At 47.8% G+C, this 20751-nt stretch overlaps 1 protein-coding gene and 1 long non-coding RNA gene across 3 annotated transcripts; both read right to left on the bottom strand.

Moving 5' to 3' along the window:
- Positions 1 to 4509: 4509 nt before the first annotated feature.
- Positions 4510 to 7109, bottom strand: LOC143694193 (uncharacterized). 2 transcript variants are annotated; one of them, XR_013182543.1, is made up of 3 exons: positions 5985 to 7109; positions 5301 to 5364; positions 4510 to 4655 (listed from the first exon to the last, which is right to left on the bottom strand). It is a non-coding gene; the product is annotated as an uncharacterized LOC143694193 (long non-coding RNA). The 2 variants fall into 2 exon arrangements; XR_013182542.1 differs by lacking the exon at positions 5985 to 7109 and having other exon boundaries at positions 5301 to 5649.
- Positions 7110 to 12681: 5572 nt separating this feature from the next.
- On the bottom strand, positions 12682 to 17385 carry LOC143694264 (uncharacterized). The gene is made up of 12 exons (XM_077179446.1): positions 17323 to 17385; positions 17217 to 17244; positions 16962 to 17129; positions 16798 to 16878; positions 16670 to 16720; positions 15544 to 15705; positions 15395 to 15454; positions 15267 to 15310; positions 15145 to 15185; positions 14863 to 15063; positions 13658 to 13770; positions 12682 to 13108 (listed from the first exon to the last, which is right to left on the bottom strand). The coding sequence occupies exons 8-11, from the start codon at positions 15288 to 15290 to the stop codon at positions 13731 to 13733; spliced, it is 306 nt and encodes a 101-aa protein (XP_077035561.1). The 5' UTR covers positions 15291 to 15310; positions 15395 to 15454; positions 15544 to 15705; positions 16670 to 16720; positions 16798 to 16878; positions 16962 to 17129; positions 17217 to 17244; positions 17323 to 17385; the 3' UTR covers positions 12682 to 13108; positions 13658 to 13730.
- Between the last annotated feature and the right edge of the window lie 3366 nt (positions 17386 to 20751).

Consider the following 20751-nt stretch of genomic DNA (forward strand, 5'->3'; position numbering starts at 1 on the left):
GCGCCGCCTCCTAAGAGCCCTGCTGAGGAACCCCGCCCTCCTTGGGACACCCAATGCAGCAGAGCTCGAAAAACGAGGGCAAAAGTCAAGCTTGGAGTGGAAAAGGACAATAGAAATACAGCAGCCTTTCAAGAAAGCCTTCACACAGTAATAGTGGGAGCCGGTCCCATTTCTTCTTTCCTTGCTCTCTGGAATGACATCAATACGAAGTAAAAAACCCACACGAAACACAAGGCAGAGCTGGGATTTGACACGTCTTCCTTTTGGCTCTCGAGATGACAAGCGCCTCTTCCGGGACTGCGACACGCTTTGGGCGCTGGCAGAGAACGGAGGCAAAAGGTGCCAGAGAGCCCTTTCTATCGCCTTCAGCCCCTGCAGCTGTTCTGAGGGTTCCAGGGCACAGCTCGCTCCGTTCCTAGATCAAAACCTCACGGCAATATCTTCAGAACTACTACGCATCTCCAGTCGGAACCTTCTACATTCCTGTAAACAAATGAGTGCATAGAGAGGGTTTCTCCCCAGCTGAGTTTAGAGACCAATTCCTATTCTTTAGCAATACCTAGAAAACCGAATGCCTTGCCAGGTTTTAGCATCCTACACCCACTCACCCCTCCCTGTGCATTTGGTGGCAGCTTTGGGTCCCTCTGGGGGACGGCACCCAGCGTGACCCCCGCCCCTCGCCCGCCCCCCACCTGCTCCTGCACCGCCGTGGGGCTCCCTCTCCTGGGCACCTTGGGCTGCCCCCAACGGCATCAGAGCCCCGAGTCTTCACCCCGCCTTTCCCTGACCCCCAAAGAAGGCTCCGAACGAATCCGACTGCCCCGGACAGCAGCGCAGCGCTTCCCCCAAGCCCTTCCCACACGTGCATGGCCCCAGCAAGGGATTCTGCTGCAACAAGAAAGGGGGGGCAGCCCCCAGAAGGCTTGAGGTTCCTGCCCAGCCTCGCTGTCACGGGCCAGGGGCAGCGAGAGAGGGAGCGGCACAGACGGCGGCGACGGCCCGGCACGGAGCGGGGGCCGCTCTCAGCGCGATGCCGGCAAAGCCGCAGCTCCGGCGCTGTCGGCCGCGCTGCTTGAGCGGCACGGGGGGATCCGCCGAGAGCCTCCGGCCCCGCGCGGGGACTCCCGCAAGGGCCCAGGGGCGCCGGGCTCCGGCCCTCGGGGCTTTATTCTCCGGCAGCCCGAGCCCCGCGGCTGCGGGGCAAAGAAGGAAAGGGGGCACGGGAAGAGAGGAGCGAGAGCAGGGCACGACAAAGGGCGGCGAGGGAGCTCGGGCTGTGCAGGAAAGCGGCACGGGAAGGGAAAGCCCGGGACGAGGGTACACGGAGGCTGGGCACAGGAAGGAGACAGGGGGAACAGAAGGGAGTAGCGGGCTAGGGACAGGACAGGAAGGAGCCGGCTTTGCGGGGGGAGAGGGAATGGGGGAAAGGGAGCGAGAGAAGGCGAAGACGGGGAGAAGGAAGGAGGGCTAGAGAGAGGGACAGGCGGGGAAGCCTCCCAGAGCCCCGGCTGCACCCCGAGCCCGGCCCGGCGCCTCGCCCTGCCCGGGATGCTGCGGCGCTCGGCGGAGCTCGGCTCGCTCCGGAGACGCTCGGCTCCAGTCGGCTCTTGGCGCCTCAACTCGGCTCTTGGCGCCTGCATTCGCCTCTTCGGCCGAGCTCGCCTCGCTTCGGCCCAACTCCCAGCCGCTCTGTGCCTTCGGCGCGCCTCGGCTCCGCTCGCCTCGCCTCGGCTCCCCGACGGCGGGCGGGCAAGCGCCGCCGCCTCCCGTTCAGCTCGCCCGGCTCGGGGCTCTCCCGCTGCCGCGTCCCGCGGGCGGCCCGGCCACGGCGCGGACACGACCGGGAGCGCGGGCTCGGGCAGGAGCTCAGTAGGCTGGGAGCGCACTGGCGCTAAGCAGCGCGCACGAGAGCAGCAGGCTCGCTTCGCCTGAGCTCGGCTCGCTTCGCTTCAGGCAGCCTCGGAAGCCTCGCCTCGGTTCGCTCGAGGCCGTCAGGGTCGGCCGCTCTCGCCTTGCTTCGGCCGAGCTCGTGCGATTCCCCCGAAGGCGGCGGCGTTCGGTTGTGGTTTTAGAAATATCCTCCTCTATCGATTGGATCTCTCTACAGTTAGATTTATATTTCTAGAATACTTCTATTAATCCAAAGAAAAACCCCATCTCTAACCCCATCTCAAATAAATACAAGAAAACACCTTCTTTTAAACGGTATTGAAATATTTTTATACTTTGTATAGTTATACTCACATTTATATTTATCGTTTCTTTTGATGCAATCTATTAATAATTATCTATAATATCTATAAAATTCTAGACATGTATTTAAAGTATTATCTATATTATGTATCGTATCTACTGCTGCAACTGATTTTTTCTTCTAGTTTTAAACTTTATCTGTATGTATTTATGATATCTTTCTAGACTTAGATTTCTACCTTCATATTCTTTGTATTTATCATTTTTATCATCAAAACCCTGCCTATTGACAAGTAAAAAAACCCGCTTTCTTTAACGATCTAAAAAATATTTTTATATTTATAATTTTCCTATTTCTATTTATAATTTGCTCTCTAGTACGTGATAACATACCTGCTCCTGCACCGCAGTGGGGCTCCCTCTCCTGGGCACCTCGGGGTGCCCCCAGTGGCATCAGAGCCCCGAGTCTTTACCCCCCCCCTTTTCCTCTAGTTAGAAACTACACTGGAACTTTTTTCTGGAAACAAAGACATGACCTAAATCCTCTCCCCATGTCCTAGACAGAGAGATGTTCAGTTCTTAGTTGACTGGGCAGCAGTTTCTTCAATAGAATGATAAACAATATGGAAACGTTTTAGCTACAAGCAAATAGGCAAATCGGAACAAGGTCCTGGTGGCCAGCCACTGCAGTTCTTTTGAAGCAACTTTTTAAACAATCAAATACTGATACCACAAAAAATAAAGCAAAAAGCTGACTACCGGCTAAGAAAGAAGGAAAAATTAACTTTTGACGACAACAACAACATTCCAAGGACACAGGCTTTTTTCCAATCTCAGACCTTATTACTACTACCTCTCTTGGGAATTCTCATCGTGGATCCCAAAAGGAATAAATCCCTCAGCGTGTCCTAAAGCACCAAGGAGCTACCTACAAGTGAAGGTGGCTACTTTCAGTGCAGACACAGCTGATGACACAGCAGTGGCACAGTTCTGTGCTGCACAGGGATAGTACTGTCTCCTCTTCTCCAGCAGCTGACTCTCTCCTGCCATGGCTTCTGTAAATGCATCAGAGCATGACCTTAACCACAAACAGGCAAGAAAACACCATCAGAAGTCTTTCATTAAGCAGTACAAGAAGGGTTCCAAGCAGAGACCAACAGAATTTCAAGGAAGCAGTATGCAATTAAACCCCCTCAGACTCGTTCAAGTATCCGGCAAAATGGAACCATTCAGAAATGACAAAGAAAACCCCCCCAAGTATTTATACAGGAGTCCTTAATGTCAGAAAGGGGATGACAGGTTATGTTCAGATAAGATGAATGTTTATTTGGATCTATAAATAAACTTCTCTCGTGGCCCTTTGCCAAAAAATAGAACCTACAAGTGAACACCTACACCTGCCTCAAGAGACCTAACGAGCCCCTGGCAGCCACCGGCATCAAAGCGCAGTGGATGTTTCTAATCCAGGCTAAGGAGAACAATATCACCTTTTGTTCTCTCCAGTTTGTTTCCTCTGCAGTCCTAGCTGCTTCTTATGATTTTTACAGTCTCTGTATCTTCTCGGGCAGCGCTGAGTCTGACGACCGGGATACGAGAGTCCTTCCCTGCCCTACGGAGAGAACCAGGAAAAAAAGTTCAAAAAAGAACAGGGCAGTTTGAAGTTAATACCTCCGACGAGAAGCAGCACCCGACAAACAGAGCAACGGTGAACAAAGCGTGACACCTCCCTGGGGACAGAAGACTTACAAACTCTCCGGGATTTACAATTCCAGTAACCAAGCCCTTCAGCACAGCAGCCAAGTGTCCCATTAGGTGGTGCTGCACCAAGGAATGATCCCAGAGGTTCCAAAGAGTGAAATGCACGTTATTGTCCAAAGACGTAAAATCTTGCAAAATAACAAAACTACAATAGATCTAAACTACAGGGCAAGAGTACCAGTGTTAGCTTGAGGAGCTGGAACCATCCAGGTGAGCAACTGCTAACTGGATCCTCAACAGAGTTTGAGGAACCCTTCAGGATACAGAAGGGTTTTCCCCAGAAATTGCACAGGCCGAGTTTTGATAGAAGTACACTTGCCAGATGCTCAGAAACGTCACCCATCCTCCTCCGGGTGTCCTGAGAGAGCTGCGAATGGCTCTCACGTGGTTTGAGCTGGTTCTGTAAGGGCTCAGGGTGAATTTCACCAGATGCAACCAAACTGGGCAACACCCAGTGGGACAGAAGGAACCCAAAGCTTGTTTTACCCAAAGCTTGGGTAAGCAGAGCTCCAGCAAATACCGAGGAAACGGACAGAACGGGGTAACAAATAATAAACATACCTTTTTTTTTTTTTTTTTTTTTTTTTTCAGATGAGCAAAACAATTAAGGAGAAGGTGAAAACCTCACCATGACTGAACATTTCATCACCTGTAAGCTGACCATCCTTAGCATAGAGGACTCCAAATTTAAAATTCACCGATCCCTGGAAAATAAAACCAAATATTATTTGGTAAACAGTCAAACAGAAGACATAAAAATTTGGTTCCTCTAATCTTTGCCTACATCCTACACGTTAGAACATACATTTTATACCATCTCCTACTACACAATAATTTACCTTTAAACTTTGATAGTATAGCATAAAATCATTAACTGAGATGGGTGATCAATTATGATTAAGTTGGTGCTTCAAGTTATTTTTGCTGTCAGGTTCCAAAAAACATGACTTCTTTTTACTGTAACGAGCAATTGATTTAGAAGTCATCAAAAGCCCATCCAAATACAAAGCCGTATTCACCGGACGGGTCTGTGAGCAAGAAGTAGTTAGGCTTGTACTCACCTCTTGCCCTTCAAGAACCAATAAATCCTGTCAACAAAAACAGCATCTTTAGCCCCCTCCTATTAAAGATTCTACAAGGATGATGGTTTTATTGGTGTTTAGAAGTTTGGATTTGAAATGGCCAGCTCAATGGATAAAGAGACAGTTTAAGTAGTATTAGATTATTATTATTATTATTATTCTTATTAGCTACTGGAAGAAACAAACCAGTAGGATCTATACTTAATTACTTCTATTTCCAGGAAATCATAAAGAAAAAGAACCAAACCAAAAAAAGTCACTTCCTACCTTTTGTATCTCAGGATGAAAAATGTCTCTTGGGCTCTTCTCCAGTTTCTCCAGACTCCTGGCACTGAAATGCAAATGAACGAGTGCTTTATAGGAGGGCAAGTGCACATTCCAACCCCGAACCCCCAACCGATGGCAGTTACAGCGCTTACAAAATGAATCCTTCCCAGAGCCTCTGGGAAATGGAACGGTTTGTGCAACTGCCATTTCTTCCCCAAAATACTAACTCCCAACACTTCCTAAACTGAGTTTGCATTTTAAAAACAGAAATTAGGGAGACTCAGGGTGGAGATCAGGTTGAAATTGATTTCCTTCTAAAGCACAGGGGCTCTGTTCCATCACCCTTCACTTTGGCTCCACACGGAATCACGGGGAGCATTTTAGGAGGGCTCAAGAACCAATTCTATTTCTCTCTTTTTTCTAGTGCTCTCTCTTCCTAAATAATTCAAGGCAAGTCAAATGAAAAAGGACAAGTTCAGCAGCAAATTCACACTTTTCCCCTTTGTCTGCTCAAGAACAGGCTTTAAAACCACTTCTTGCTGCCTTCAACGGTTAAGACTTGCAAAACGGTTTCGCAAGTTTGATAGGTTTATCATAAAAACCACAGAACGCAAGCTCTGAATGACAGGAAAAGGTACACAGGCAAATATCTCAGCTGATGGTGGCTTATTTGCAAACACAGACCTTAACGGAGATTGCACGGAGAATGTTTCAGTGGGACTCGAAGGGAAAAATATTTTCTGAGTACCCTGTAAACAAGAAAAGCTAGGATATATTACAGGACATACCCACGTGTTCTGCATATTCAAATAGGATTATCAATAAAAACATTTAAGAAGGAAGAAAACCAAGGTAATTTTACTCAGCTATATTTACTGCCGATTTAGAGGGAAAAAAAAAAAAAAAGTGAACCAGAAACGCCTACACCAATTGCTTGGATAAAAGCAGCTCATGGAACATGAAGTAGAAAAAAAGCGAAACCAGTATCAGACCTGCCTATTTTCTTACCATTGCACAAGAAAATCCGACAAGCGGTAGAAAGTCACTGCCTAAAACCGATCCTAGGATGTAACCGAGAACAATTGAGGCATTTGCTAATCTAAACGGAAACCTTTTCCGGACCCTAGTGTCAAATCACACGTTTTGTCTCTCAGCAGCTCGAGGCTGGAGAGCATTTCCCCTGGGGGTCGGGAGGGTAGGGGCACAAGGGGCTGAGTTTGCCGATCGCACCTGTGCCATCAGAAGGATCCTGCCCGGCGCTCCTTGCGCTCGCCATTCTCCGGGCCATCGCTGTGTTTTACTGCTCAGCGATGCCGCTCCATCTGTTTGCGTGGAAGAAAGAGCCACGAGCACTGAGGCACTCAGCAGCCGTGTCATGCCAGCGATGTCGAGCGCTCTCTGCTCGCAAGGCTGAGCCCGCCGCGGAGCCGCCTCCGCAGCCGCTCGTCCGCCCCCGCCCGCAGCAGCGGCAGCGGCCCGAGGGAGACGCTGCAGCTCGGCGGCTCCCGCGCCTCCGCCAGCCCGAGGGCAGCCGCCGCACAGTGACCGCGGCAGCGCCCGGCGCCGCTCGCCCGGGGCGGCTCCTGCAGCTCCCGGCCCGCGGCAGCAAAGCACCGCCTGGCGCTCCGCCATCGGCGGGCGGCAGCGCGCCCCGCCCGAGCTCAGCCCCCGCCACCGGGACCGCTGAGCGAGGCCGAGGCACCGGGCGGACGCCCCTTCCGCGCCGCTCGGCTCCGTGCGGGCGGCCGGACGGAGGCTTCGCCCCTCCAGCGTCGCTGCCGCGGCTCCGTCCCGCGTGGCACAGGCGCCGGGAGCTGCCCGCTCCCCCGGCGCGCGGCCGCCTCGGGCCGCCAGCCATTCATATGGCGCGTCGGCCGTTGCGTCAGACGCCGCGCTTTACGGCCGCAGGGCCTGCCGGGAGTTGGAGTCTCGGACTGACAGCCACCGCTCCGTTCTCCGCCACCGGGAGCTGCGCTCCCGCCAGGGGATCAAACGGCTCCTTCGCTCCTGGGCGCGGAAGCACCTTAGGCAGCACCGCCCCTCCCGAATGTCCTTTCTTTTCCACTCCAACTCTTTTTTCTTTTTTTCACTCTGTTTTTCACCCCCTTTTCCACTTTCGCTCTTTCTTTTTCACTCTCACCCTTTTCCTTTTTCATTTTTTTTCTTCCTTTCTCTTCCTCCTTTTTTTTTTCTTCCTTTCCTTTTTCCTTTTCTTTCTTTCGCTCTTTCTTTCTTTCTGTCTGTCTTTCTCTATTTCTTTCTCTCTCTCTTTCTTTCTTTCTCTCTGTCTCTCTCTCTCTTTCTCTCTGTCTCTCTTTCTTTCTTTCTCTCTTTCTCTCTCTCTCTTTCTTTCTATCTGTCTCTCTGTCTCTCTCTCTGTCTCTCTTTCTTTCTTTTTTCTCTCTTTCTCTCTCTCTCTGTCTCTCTTTCTTTCTTTCTCTCTTTCTCTCTTTCTTTCTCTCTTTCTCTCTCTCTCTTTCTTTCTCTCTGTCTCTCTTTCTTTCTTTCTCTCTGTCTCTCTGTCTGTCTCTCTGTCTCTCTTTCTTTCTTTCTCTCTGTCTCTCTGTCACTCTTTCTTTCTCTCTGTCTCTCTGTCTCTCTTTCTTTCTTTCTCTCTGTCTCTCTTTCTTTCTTTCTCTCTGTCTCTCTTTCTCTCTCTCTCTCTCTGTCTCTCTTTCTTTCTCTCTTTCTCTCTCTCTTTCTTTCTTTCTCTCTGTCTCTCTCTGTTTCTTTCTTTCTCTCTGTCTCTCTCTCTCTGTCTCTCTTTCTTTCTTTCTCTCTTTCTGTCTCTTTCTCTCTGTCTCTCTTTCTTTCTTTCTTTCTCTCTTTCTCTCTTTCTCTCTGTCTCTCTCTCTCTGTCTCTCTTTCTTTCTTTCTTTCTCTCTGTCTCTCTTTCTGTCTCTCTCTGTCTTTCTTTCTTTCTTTCTTTCTTTCTTTCTTTCTTTCTCTCTCTCTCTTTCTTTCTCTCTGTCTGCATTCTGTCTTTTTCTTTCTTTCTTTCTTTCTTTCTTTCTTTCTTTCTTTCTTTCTTTCTTTCTTTCTTTCTCTCTTTCTTTCTTTCTCTCTGTCTCTCTCTGTCTCTCTTTCTTTCTTTCTCTCTGTCTGCATTCTGTCTTTCTCTCTCTCTCTTTCTTTCTTTCTCTCTGTCTCTTTTTCTGTCTCTCTCTCTGTCTTTCTTTCATTCTTTCTCTCTCTCTCTTTCATTCTTTCTCTCTGTCTCTCTTTCTGTCTCCCTCTCCCTTTCTTTCTTTCTTTCTTTCTTTCTTTCTTTCTTTCTTTCTTTCTTTCTTTCTTTCTTTCTTTCTTTCTTTCTTTCTTTCTCTCTTTCTCTCTTTCTCTCTCTCTCTTTCTCTCTCTCTCTCTCTTTCTTTCTCTCTGTCTCTCTTTCTGTCTCTCTCTCTCTTTCTTTCTTTCTCTCTCTCTCTTCCTGTCTCTTTCTTTCTTTCTTTCTTTCTTTCTTTCTTTCTTTCTTTCTTTCTTTCTTTCTTTCTTTCTTTCTGTCTTTCTGTCTTTCTGTCTTTCTGTCTTTCTCTATTTCTTTCTCTCTCTCTTTCTTTCTTTCTCTCGCTCTCTTCCTGTCTCTCTCTCTCTTTCTCTCTTTCTTTCTTTCTTTCTTTCTTTCTTTCTTTCTTTCTTTCTTTCTCTCTTTCTCTCTTTCTCTCTTTCTCTCTTTCTCTCTTTCTCTTCCTGTCTCTCTCTTTCTATCTTTCTCTCTCTATTTCTTTCTCTATTTCTTTCTCTCGCTCTCTTTCTGTCTCTCTGTATTTCTTTCTCTCTCTGTTTCTTTCTCTTCCTTTCCTTTTTCCTTTTCTTTCTGTCTCTCTTTCTTTCTCTCTCTCTCTCTCTCTTTCTTTTGCTCTCTTTCTGTCTCTCTCTTTCTTTCTGTCTCTCTTTATTTCTTTCTCTCTCTTTCTTTCTGTCTCTGTCTCTTTGTCTCTCTCTCTCTTTAATTCTTTCTCTCTTTCTTTCGCTGTATTTCTAATCTTGGCTTTCCATTCTAGCTTTAGAATAAAAAAAAGCAGCAGTAGAAACGTTCAGCCGACTGGGGAGTGCAAAAAACCCCAAAACGGCAATGATTTTAGGAAAACTATTTCCTCCATGGGAGCCTGAAATTTTCTACAGCTGCAGGTAACATAGAGCTTTTATTTCTTCTTCTATATAGATTATACTTTATACTCTATTTATACATCGCCCCCTGCCGTCTGCTTTGGCGTACTGCAGGCACAGCGCCCCCTGCCGTCTGCATGGGCGCACTGCAGGCAGAGCGCCCCCTGCCGTCTGCATGGGCGCACTACAGGCAAAGCGCCCCCTGCCGTCTGCATCGGCGCACTGCAGGCAGAGCGCCCCCTGCCGTTTGCTTTGGCGCACTACAGGCACAGCGCCCCCTGCCGTCTGCATCGGCGCACTGCAGGCAGAGTGCCGCCTAACGACGTCAGCCCGTCGACACGGCGCCCCGCCCAGGACACGCCCACTCGGTCGGCCCTCGCCATCTTGTACGGCACCCCGTGTCGGCCAGGGCACCGCCAGCCTGTACGGCACAATTTTACGGCAGTCGCGCTTTACAGCTGTTTTGCGACAGTCGCGCTTTACGGCACCTTTTGCGACAGCCGCGCTTTACGGCACCTTTTGCGACAGTCGCTCTTTACGCCAGTTTTACGACAGTCGCGCTTTACGGCACCTTTTGCGACAGTCGCTCTTTACGGCAGTTTTACGACAGTCGCGCTTTTCGGCACCCTTTGCGACAGTCGCGCTTTACGGCACCTTTTGCGACAGTCGCGCTTTACGGCACCTTTTGCGACAGTCGCTCTTTACGGCAGTTTTGCGACAGTCGCTCTTTACCGCAGTTTTGCGACAGTCGCGCTTTACGGCACCTTTTGCGACAGTCGCTCTTTACGGCAGTTTTACGACAGTCGCGCTTTACGGCACCTTTTGCGACAGTCGCGCTTCACGGCACCTTTTGCGACAGCCGCGCTTTACGGCACCTTTTGCGACAGTCGCGCTTTACGGCACCTTTTGCGACAGTCGCGCTTTACGGCACCTTTTGCGACAGACGCGCTTTACGACAGTTTTGCGACAGTCGCGCTTTATGGCATTACCCTTTATGGAACTTTTATGGTACTTTACAGCACTTTACGGTTTTTATTTTGTTTTTAATCTATTTTTGTTTTTTTTTTAATTTTTTTTTACTTATTGTTTATTTTTAATTTTTCAAGCTTTTATTTTTCTAATTCTATTTTTTATTTACTTATTATTTTTAATTTTTCTATTTCTAAAGCTTTTTATTTTATTTTTTAAATTTTATTTTTTATTTAATTTTTAATTTTTCTATTTTTAAAGCATTTTGTTTTTATTTTAATTTTTCAAAAATTTTTCTATTTTTAGGGCTTTAATTTTATTTTTTAATTTTATTTTTATTTTTCAATTTTTAAAACACATTTTATTTTTCTAGTCATATTTTTTATTTAATTTTTATTTTTAATTTTTCTATTTATAAGGAATTTATTTTATTTTTTTATTTTATTTTTGATTAAATTTATATTTTTTTCTATTTTTAAAGTTTTTATTTTTTTTATTTAGTGCTGCCTAGACCAACTCAAGCTGGTGATTGTGGTGGTGTTTGAGGGTCTTGCATTACGGCACTACCTTTTATGGAACTCTTACAGCACTTTACAGTTTTTATTTTGTTTTTCATTTATTTTAAATTAATTTTGTTTTTTTACTTTTATTTAATTTTTATTTTAAATTTTTCTATTTTTAAAGCATTTTTATTTTATTTTTTAATTTTATTTTTTATTTACTTATTATTTTTAATTTTTCTATATTTAACGTTTTTTATTTTATTTTTTATTTTTTAAATTTACTTACTATTTTTAATTTTTCTATTTCTAAAGATTTTTATTTTTTATTTTTTTAAGTTTAAAGTTTTCTATTTTTAAAGCATTTACTTTTTTATTTTTATTTATTATTTAATTTTTATTTTTAATTTTTTTATTTTTAGAGCTTTAATTTTATTTTTTAATTTTATTTTTTATTTTTAATTTCCCTATTTTTAAAGCATTAATTTTATAATTTTTATTTTTCTATTTTTAAAGCTTTTATTTTATTTTTCTTATTTTTTATTTTTTATTTTTAATTTTTCTATTTTTAAAGTTTTTATTTAATTTTTTTATTTTATTTTTAATTTTTCTATTTCTAAAGCTTTTATTTTATTTTTCTAATTTTATTTTATTTTTTTTTTTTTTAATTTTTCTGTTTTTAAAGGTTTTTATTATTTTTTTATTTAGTGCTGCCCAGACCAACTCAAGCTGGTGATTGTGGTGGTGTTTGAGGGTCTTGCATTACGGCACTACCTTTTATGGAACTCTTACAGCACTTTACAGCACTTTACAGTTTTTGTTTTTCATTTATTTTAAATTATCTTGGTTTTTTACTTTTATTTAATTTTTATTTTTAATTTTTCTATTTTTAAAGAATAGAAATTATTTATTTATTTATATTTTATATTTTATTTATTATATTTATTTATTTTATTACATTTCATTTGGTACTGCCCAAACCTGCTGTAGTGCATTCTTATACTTTATAATACTTTGAAGTAGTTTTGTTTTGTATCCCCATATTTTTCCCAAATCGTTTATCCCAAACTGTACCCCCCTCCTTCTACCTGTGTTATCCCTCTCCCAGGATGAGATCATCCCCAAACCCCCACCCTGGCTCTCTGTCAATCACTCAGCCTCCCATCCCCTCCATGCAGAAGTTTCGGTCCAAGTCGTCCAGTGATTAGCCAGAGGCCAGGGGTCAGCCCCCCGAGCCTTGCCCCATACGCTGTCCTGTATGTCTATGGCCCAGCATCCATCCCTTAGGGTCACTTATTGGTTGGTAAAATGTTATCTACTTTCGGTTTCCACCTCCCTTTAAATGTAACCTTGGCACATCTCCCTGGGGCTCTTGGCAGGAGGCCCCTGAGGTGCAGGAGCTCCTTTGGGACTCCTAATAAAACCTTGGATTAACCCCTGCTAAGAGTCGGCCCTTTATCATCTACCGCTGTCTCTGGTGTCTCTTGTGCTGCACAGGGGCCCAGCCCAGGTGCCCTCAGCACCCTCGGGGCACAGAGAGTGTCTCCCCCCAGCCCAGGTGCCCTCAGTTCCCTCGGGGCACACACAGAGAGTGTCTCCCCCCAGCCCAGGTGCCCTCAGCACCCTCGGGGCACAGACAGTGTCTCCCCGCTCTCGGCCGTGTCAGGGCTGCCCCCCGGTGTCTGCCGACTCGGGACCGGCCGAGGGTTACTGAGAGGCTCGCACAAACCCGCTCAGCTCCTGATTGTGGCGGTGTTTGAGGGTCCCCAGGACGAGGGAAGAGACGAGAATCTTGACTCCACCTCTCAGAAGGCTGAAATATTATTTTATGATCTCTATTATATTAAAAGAAAATGAGATAGTAGAACTATACTAAAAGAGCAAGGAGACATCAGAAAGCTGGAAAGGAATGAATAATAAAAACCTGGGACTGCTCACAGCCCCGACGCAGCTGGACCATGATTGGTCATCAAGTAGACACTGCACAGGAGACTAATCCAAGATGCCCCTGTTGCTAAACCATCTCCAGCCCACACTCCACAGCCAGCAGATCGTTATTGGTTCCATTTCTGTTCTGAGGCTTCTCAGGAGAAAAATCCCAGCAAAAGGATTTTCATAAACACGTCAGTGCCAGGTGATGGCACAGGCAGCATCGGCCGGCCGAGGTCACTGTGTCATCCCTGCCAGCCCAGGTGTCACAGCAAGGAGGAGAGAGTTCACCCTGTGCTCACCCTGCAATACAGAGCAATACAACACACATATTAACACAAGATGATAACCTTTTTCTATTTTCTTTACATGTGGATTTATTGTTATAGGAAACCCAAAACAACAAAAGCACACAAAAAACAACACTCATCTACAATTAACACCCCCTTCAGATGACACACGAAGTCACCATCCCTCTCATCACAACTGCTAAATTACACCCCAGCAATCATTGGTCCTCGGGAACGTGGTTCCCGGGAGCCTCAAAAAAATCTTCCTGCCTGACAAAAACCCCGGTCCCTGGACAGTCCGCGCCCAAACTCTGGTGATGAGCGTCGCCTCACAGACCGACTGGGACCGAGGAAAAAAAAACAGCCGGCGGGGGGGAAACCCAGCTGGGGATTTTTTATTCTAAATTTAAAAATGAGTTGAAAAACTTGAAAAGCAAAAGTCACACACACAAGGTTAAATCCAGTAATCCAGTCGGCATGCGCTGACACATGCAGAGATGAGCAGACGCAGACAGACACAGACACATGCTCTCACACACGCTCACACGCTCTTCCCACTTACACACTCGCTGCGGCCCTTACTCGAGACGCTGAAGAACGTGCTGCCACACATCTTCTGGCTGCGCTCCTTGACGTCAGTTGGTAGGTTCTGGGGAAATCGGTAGCCTCGGGGACCTGTGAGACGACAGGAAGCGGTCAACGAGTGGCTATCTGACAGCTAGGACTTGTCTCCACTCTGGACCAATAAGTTTTCTACCCAAAATCCCATAAAAGACAGATGAACAGTAAAGTTTTTATAACTCTTCTACCTGACTGTGACTACGTGCCCGGGCAGGGCAGCTCCAACCATAAGTGGTACAATATAAGTACACACAACAATCTAAGTCGATGCATACAGTGCAAGTGTACATAGAGGGTAGGTACATACAGTATAAGCCAGCACAGGTACACACAATATAAGCCAGGACTTGAGATAACTCGCTGGAAGATGAATTCTTGAGTCCTATACCCTTCAGAAGATGGAACCTATAGAAGTACTGCAGTCACATGAGGAGGGTGCAAGACACTCCCTCTAGCAGTCCAAGAAAATGGCATGGAAAAAAAGGCACTACCAAAGCTGGTAGTGAGAAGGAAGATGGATGAGAACATCTTGTCCGTTTGAGACATTCCTGTCTCAAAGAGTAAAAATGTAAAGATGCCAGAATAAGGGATATCCAGAAAGGAATGTGAGTAGAATACAGCCTAGATGGCACAGAACAGTGCCGATAAAGCATTGAGACGTAACAAAGGCCTATGACGTGGAAGACAACGGACACAGACACGGACAACACAGACACGGACAACATAGACACAGAGACAAGTGGCAACTGCCTGGCACTGTCCCCTTAGGCACCCGAGATGCCTAGCGCAAGATGTGCCAGAGGCTGCTGATGCCAAAGGAGAGGAAGCCCTATGATGATAGCACGTGATGATGAAATGTAACTCGTTAAAAGAAGTTAGTGCCACAGCAGTTAAGAGGATGCTCGAGAGGCTCAGCAAGCCTAGAGAAGGAAGCCGACGGCCAGGTGACCGTGGCTATAGCTCCGGACGTGAAGGCGAGCTCCTCAGGGGAAAGATCCGTGACGACGTCGGGCCGAGGAAGGCGGACGATGCAAAGTTCACAAGAATCCTGAGATGGGTCGGAACTGCCCTGCCCGGCAAAGGCTCTGGTCAGGCTGAGGAGAAACCCTCTCCCTTTTCTTCCAGAGAGCTGGTCCCACTACAGACCTCTCCACTAAGCTGACATCAAATTGCCCTCTGTGATAGTAAAGGTTTTTCCCCTTCTCCCAACTGCTGGCCCCGACACTTAGCTTTTGGAAAAGGAGCAGACAAAATCCATCCTCGGTCGGACGTGGATGTTGAAACGTGCTCCGTGTGTGCCTCGGTGCTGTCGTTTCCAACCTTTGGCTACGAGGCTCCTCAGGGTACCTAAGACAAAACAGAAAAGGTGACTATTGCCGTCAAAAACAGTAATCCCCGGGACTCCTCCGCACCCCTGCCCCGGCTCACCTCAAATTTTGATTTGACTCCAGAGGGTGCCCAGAAGATACCTGCAAAGAGAAAAGGTACACACTTAGCATGCTGCTGTGTAACACTCACCTGTGAGTCAGCCTGCCTAAACACCGACTCACCTGCCCTCCTCTGTTCCTTGGCATGCCTAGGGCAGCGACAGCACCTGCAAAGAAACAAAGCAGAAAAGCATGCTGAGACACTGTGAAAACACAACCTCCCAAATCTGACAAGGATGCCACACTGATACCTTAAGCTGCACACAGCTGGAATGGGCATGCCCGGCCAGGATAGATGGCAAGTGGACCACCTAAAATAAAAAGTGGAGATGCTAAGAGCTGCACCAGAAACTGAGACATCAGCAAAAACAACTGCTTCTGTACACTACTCAATGCTCACCTCGCCCACTTGGCCTTGACTTCCTAAAAAGAGAGACAAAGAAGACTGCTCTAACAGCCATCATTTATGCTCTCTCTACAGAGACAAACAGTGTCTGACCTGCTCGGGGGAATCCCCTCACCCGGGATGAGGGGCTCTGCCCTGGATTTCATCCTTCTGCACCTGAAAGAAAGGACAAAAATCAAAGAGCTGCAGGATAACTTAAGAGCTCCAGACATCTTGTGCCCATCTACAAATCCCACCTAGAGTCCAACGACACCCCACATTACAAACATCAAGTCCCCGGGACTTCTCCTATTGCACCAGGCTATGCAGAAAGGCAGAGCAGCTCCGGCACAAATGTGTGCAGACACCCGTGACACAGGACAGGACAAACAACGGGGACACAACAGGAACAGAAATCTCTGGGTAAGGAAAATGACAGCGAGCACCAAGAGGACGCAAAATTAGAGGACCGAGGTGAAACTGATGGCGGGCTGATGAAGTTCAGAGAACCCTGGAGGAACAAGATGCTAACTGAATGATTTATTCCAAGAACTGCAAAGATGGATGCCCGAGAATCCTACGGTCAGAAGCCTCTACCTGTCCCCACATTCTTACAAGTCCTAATCCATCATAACAGAACCTTGCAGGGTGCAGCTGTCCATACAGCTCAGAACAAGACCTGAAAAGACATCTGACCGGATGCTTTGAAAAAGAGTTGCGATTCTGATACCTGTCTGAGCTGCCGGGTTAAAAGTTCCATGGCATCGGTGCCAGGGCAAGGAACGCTGAGAGTACAGATGCTAAGACTGGTGCCAAGGTTTCTGACAGGCCCCTCAAAGGGCTATGATAAAAGACATGAGATATCCAACAACACATAATACACAAAAGACAAGTGACACAATACACACTGGGACTGCTCTGCCCTGCGCACCTCAGCACTGGGATCAAAAGTGAGATTTTGCTTTTATGGGGCCTAAGGGGCCACTTCATGGACACTCCTCACCTCCAAAGCGGACTCAAATCCCCCCCTCCCAGTAATTCCCAAACCAGCACCCTGCTTTCATCCCCCCTGGGGGTCGTAGCCCTCTACTTCTCTCTCAGACATCTGGGGATGCTGGTCTCAGGTGCAAAGAAAGGCCACCTCGTCAGCTGGGAAGGTCCTGCTGGCACCGGGCTGGTGTCTCTTCGACAGCTGTATTAAAGAAAACCAAACATCAATGCCTGATCGTGGCACCACATTGGCCAAAACCCCACAAGTCTGCTCCTCACCGTGCTCCTAAGAACGCTCAGCTGCTCGGGCCGCACGCTTCGGGCACGCTCAGAGACCGAGGCCGTCATCACAGGGGACGCCTGGGTTAAGAGGAGATGAGGTGATTTGGCACGGCTGAAACCTGAGTGGACCCTCGCTCCTCCCCCCTACTTCCCTGACTCACCACAACTCCTCAGCACTTGCTGGAGGCCACCTGGATGGCACCTTTAAATAGAAAAGTTCAGGGCTTCATCACCAAGTCCTGTAATGCATCCACAGGGCTCATATTTGCAGGAAACCCGGTGCATCGGCCGGCTGGTGACGGGGGCTTGGCATACTCCGAGTGGATTGCCTAAAGTACACAAATGAGAACGGAAGCTTAGAGCTGCACCAGAAATTGAGACCTGAGCAATAACAACTACTTCTCTCCACTGCTCACCTTGACTGCTGGTATCCACATTTGCTTCCTAAAAAGAAAGACAAAGAACAGTGCTGTAACAGAGTCACCATATACACTTCTGCTGCAGAGACAAACGGTGCCTCACCTGCTCGGGGGAAACCCCTCACCCGGGATGGGGCCCTCTGGCACACATTTAATCCATCTGAATCTGAAAAAAAAGTTAGGACAAAACTCAAACTGTTGCAGGATTACTTAGGAGCTCCAGACGTCTTGTGTCCATCTACAAATCCCATCTAGAGTCCCACTACACCCCACATTACAAACTCCCAGGGACTTCTCCTACTGCACCAGGCTATGCGGCAGGGCAGAGCAGCTCCGGCACAAATGTGTGTGCTGACACCCGTGACACGGGACAGGACGTGACAGACAGGGGGGACACAACAGGAACAGAAAGCTCCTGGCAAGGAAAGTGGCTGCAAGGACTCAGAGAATGCAAAAGGAGATGACCAAGATGAGACAGATGGCAAACTGATGAGGCTCAGAGAACCCTAGAGGAAGATGCTGGCTGAATGATTTATTCCAAGAACTGCAAAGATGGATACCCAGGAATCCTACGGTCAGAATCCTCACCCTAACCTCGCATTCTTACAAAGCCTAATCTGTTGAAATGGAGCATTGCGGAGCACGGCTGTCCGTGCAGCTCAGAACAAGACCTGAAAAGCCACCTGACTGGATGCTTCCAAAGAGAGATGCAATTCTGATGCCTGTCTGAGCCCCCGAGTCAAAGGTTCCATGGCCTGGGGACCAGGCTGAGGAACACTGAGATCACAGATTCTAAGAATGGCGCCAAGGTTTCTGACAGGCCCTTCACAGGGCTAAGATAAGAGACATGAGATACCCAAACATCACATAATACACAAAAGACAAGGGACACGATACACACCGGGACTGCTCTGCCCTGTACACCTCAGCACTGTGATCAAAAGTGAGACTTTCCTTTTACGTGGCCTAAGGGGCCACATCTTGGCTACCCTCATCTCCAGAGACAACTCAACCCCCTCCCCCCCAGGAGCCCCAACCCAGCACCCTGCTTTCATCCCCTCTGTGGGTCGTAGCCCTTGACTTATCTCTTGGACATATGGAAATCCCAGTCCATGTCAGGTGCGAAGGAAGGCCGCCTTGTCAGCTGGGAAGGTCCTGCTGGCACCGGGCCGTTGTCTCTTAGACAGCTATATCAAAGGAAACCAAACATCAATGCCTGATCCTGGCACCACATTGGCCAAAACCCCACAAGTCTGCTACTCACCCTTCTCCTAAGAAGGCCCGGCTCTTCGGGTCGCACGCTCCGGCCGCGCTCGGAGGCCGATGCCATCGTCGTGGGGTGCGCCTGGGTTAAGTGGACAGGAGGTGACGTGGCATTGCTGAAATCTGAGTGGACCCTCACTCCTCCTCCCTACTTCCCTGACTCACCGCAACTCCTCGGCGGTTCCTGACGGCTGCCCGGAACGTGGGGCTCGCGAGAGTGGCAAACCCGGTCTGGCGGCCCGTTGGGGATGGGAGCTTGGCATGCTCCGAGCAGATGGCCTAAGGCACAAAAACGAGAATGGAGACTTAGACTTGCCCCAGGAATTGAGACCTCAGCAACAAGAAAGGCTACTGCTCACCTTACCCTCTTGAACTTGACTGCTGAGATCCTGCTATACTTGCTAAAAATAAAGACAAAGAACAGCGCTGTAACAGGGTCACACTTGACACATCCCCTGCACAGACAAATGGTGACTGACCCGCTATGGGGAACCCCCTCACCCGGGATGGGGTGCTCTGCCATGGATGCAATGCATCTGCACCTGCAAGAGAGTTAGAACATATGTCAAACACCTGCAGGATGACTCAAAAGCTGCAAACACCTTATATCAATCTAGGAACAGCATCTAGAGTCCAAGTACACCCCACATGAAAAATTTCAACTCCCCAGGGCTTGTCCTATTACAAAAGGCTATGCAGCAGGGCAGAGCAGCTCTGGCACAAATATGTGCAGACACCCGTGACACAGGACAGACAGGACACGACAAACAATGGGCACACAACACAGACAGAAATCTCTTGGCAAAAAGGATTACTGCGAGCAACGAGAGCATGCCAAATGAGATGACCGAGGTGAGACTGATGGCAAGCTGATGTGGCTCAGAAAACACTGAAGGAAGAAGATGCTAATTGAATGATTTATTCCAAGAACTGCAAAGATGGATACCCGAGAATCCTACGGTCAGAAGCCTCTACCTGTCCTCACATTCTTTCAAGTCCTAATCTGCCATAATGGATCCTGGCAGGGCATAGCTGTCCATACAGCTCAGAACAAGGCCTGAAAAGACATCTGACTGGATGCTTCCAAAGAGAGATGCAATTCTGATACATGTCTGAGCTCCCCAGGCAAAGGTTGTATGGCATGGGTGCCAGGCCAACAAATGCAGAGATCACAGAGGATAAGAACAATGCCAAGGTTTCTGACAGGACCCTGAAAAGGCTAAGGTAAGAGACATGAGATACCCAAACAACACACAAGGCACAATAGACAAGGGACATCATACACACCGGGACTGCTCTGCCCTGCGCACCTCAGCACTGGGATCAAAAGTGAGATTTTGCTTTTATGGGGCCTAAGGGGCCACTTCATGGACACCCCCCCACCTCCAAAGCGAACTCAAAAACCCATCCCAGTAATTCCCAAACCAGCACCCTGCTTTCATCCCCCCTGGGGGTCGTAGCCCTCTACTTCTCTCTCAGACATCTGGGGATGCTGGTCTCAGGTGCAAAGAAAGGCCACCTCGTCAGCTGGGAAGGTCCTGCTGGCACCAGGCTGGTGTCTCTTAGACAGCTGTATTAAAGAAAACCAAACATCAATGCCTGATCGTGGCACCACATCGGCCAAAACCCCACAAGTCTGCTCCTCACCGTGCTCCTAAGAACGCTCAGCTGCTTGGGCCGCACGCTTCGGGCACGCTCAGAGACCGAGGCCGTCATCACAGGGGACGCCTGGGTTCAGAGGAGATGAGGTGATTTGGCACGGCTGAAACCTGAGTGGACCCTCGCTCCTCCCCCCTACTTCCCTGACTCACCACAACTCCTCAGCACTTGCTGGAGGCCACCTGGATGGCACCTTTAAATAGAAAAGTTCAGGGCTTCATCACCAAGTCCTGTAATGCATCCACAGGGCTCACACATGCAGGGAACCCGGTGCATTGGCCGGCTGGTGACAGGGGCTTGGCATACTCCGAGTGGATTGCCTAAAGTGCACAAACGAGAACGGAAGCTTAGAGCTGCACCAGAAATTGAGACCTGAGCAATAACAACTACTGCTCTCCACTGCTCACCTTGACAGCTGGTATCCACATCTGCTTCCTAAAAAGAAAGACAAAGAACAGTGCTGTAACAGAGTCACCATATACACTTCTGCTGCAGAGACAAACGGGGCCTCACCTGCTCGGGGGAAACCCCTCACCCGGGATGGGGCCCTCTGGCACACATTTAATCCATCTGAATCTGAAAAAAAAGTTAGGACAAAACTCAAACTGTT

This window comes from Agelaius phoeniceus, chromosome 6, assembly GCF_051311805.1.
Source record: "Agelaius phoeniceus isolate bAgePho1 chromosome 6, bAgePho1.hap1, whole genome shotgun sequence".
In the NCBI taxonomy this organism is placed as follows: domain Eukaryota; kingdom Metazoa; phylum Chordata; class Aves; order Passeriformes; family Icteridae; genus Agelaius; species Agelaius phoeniceus.

Coding starts and splice junctions, on each gene's coding strand:
- LOC143694264 (XM_077179446.1), bottom strand. CDS start 15,290: ATGCCAAGGAACAGAGGAGGGCAG. Junction 15,186..15,266: donor CAAGGAACAGAGGAGGGCAG/GTGAGTCGGTGT, acceptor TTCTCTTTGCAG/GTATCTTCTGGGCACCCTCT. Junction 13,771..14,862: donor GATGTCAGCTTAGTGGAGAG/GTCTGTAGTGGG, acceptor GTCGTCTCACAG/GTCCCCGAGGCTACCGATTT.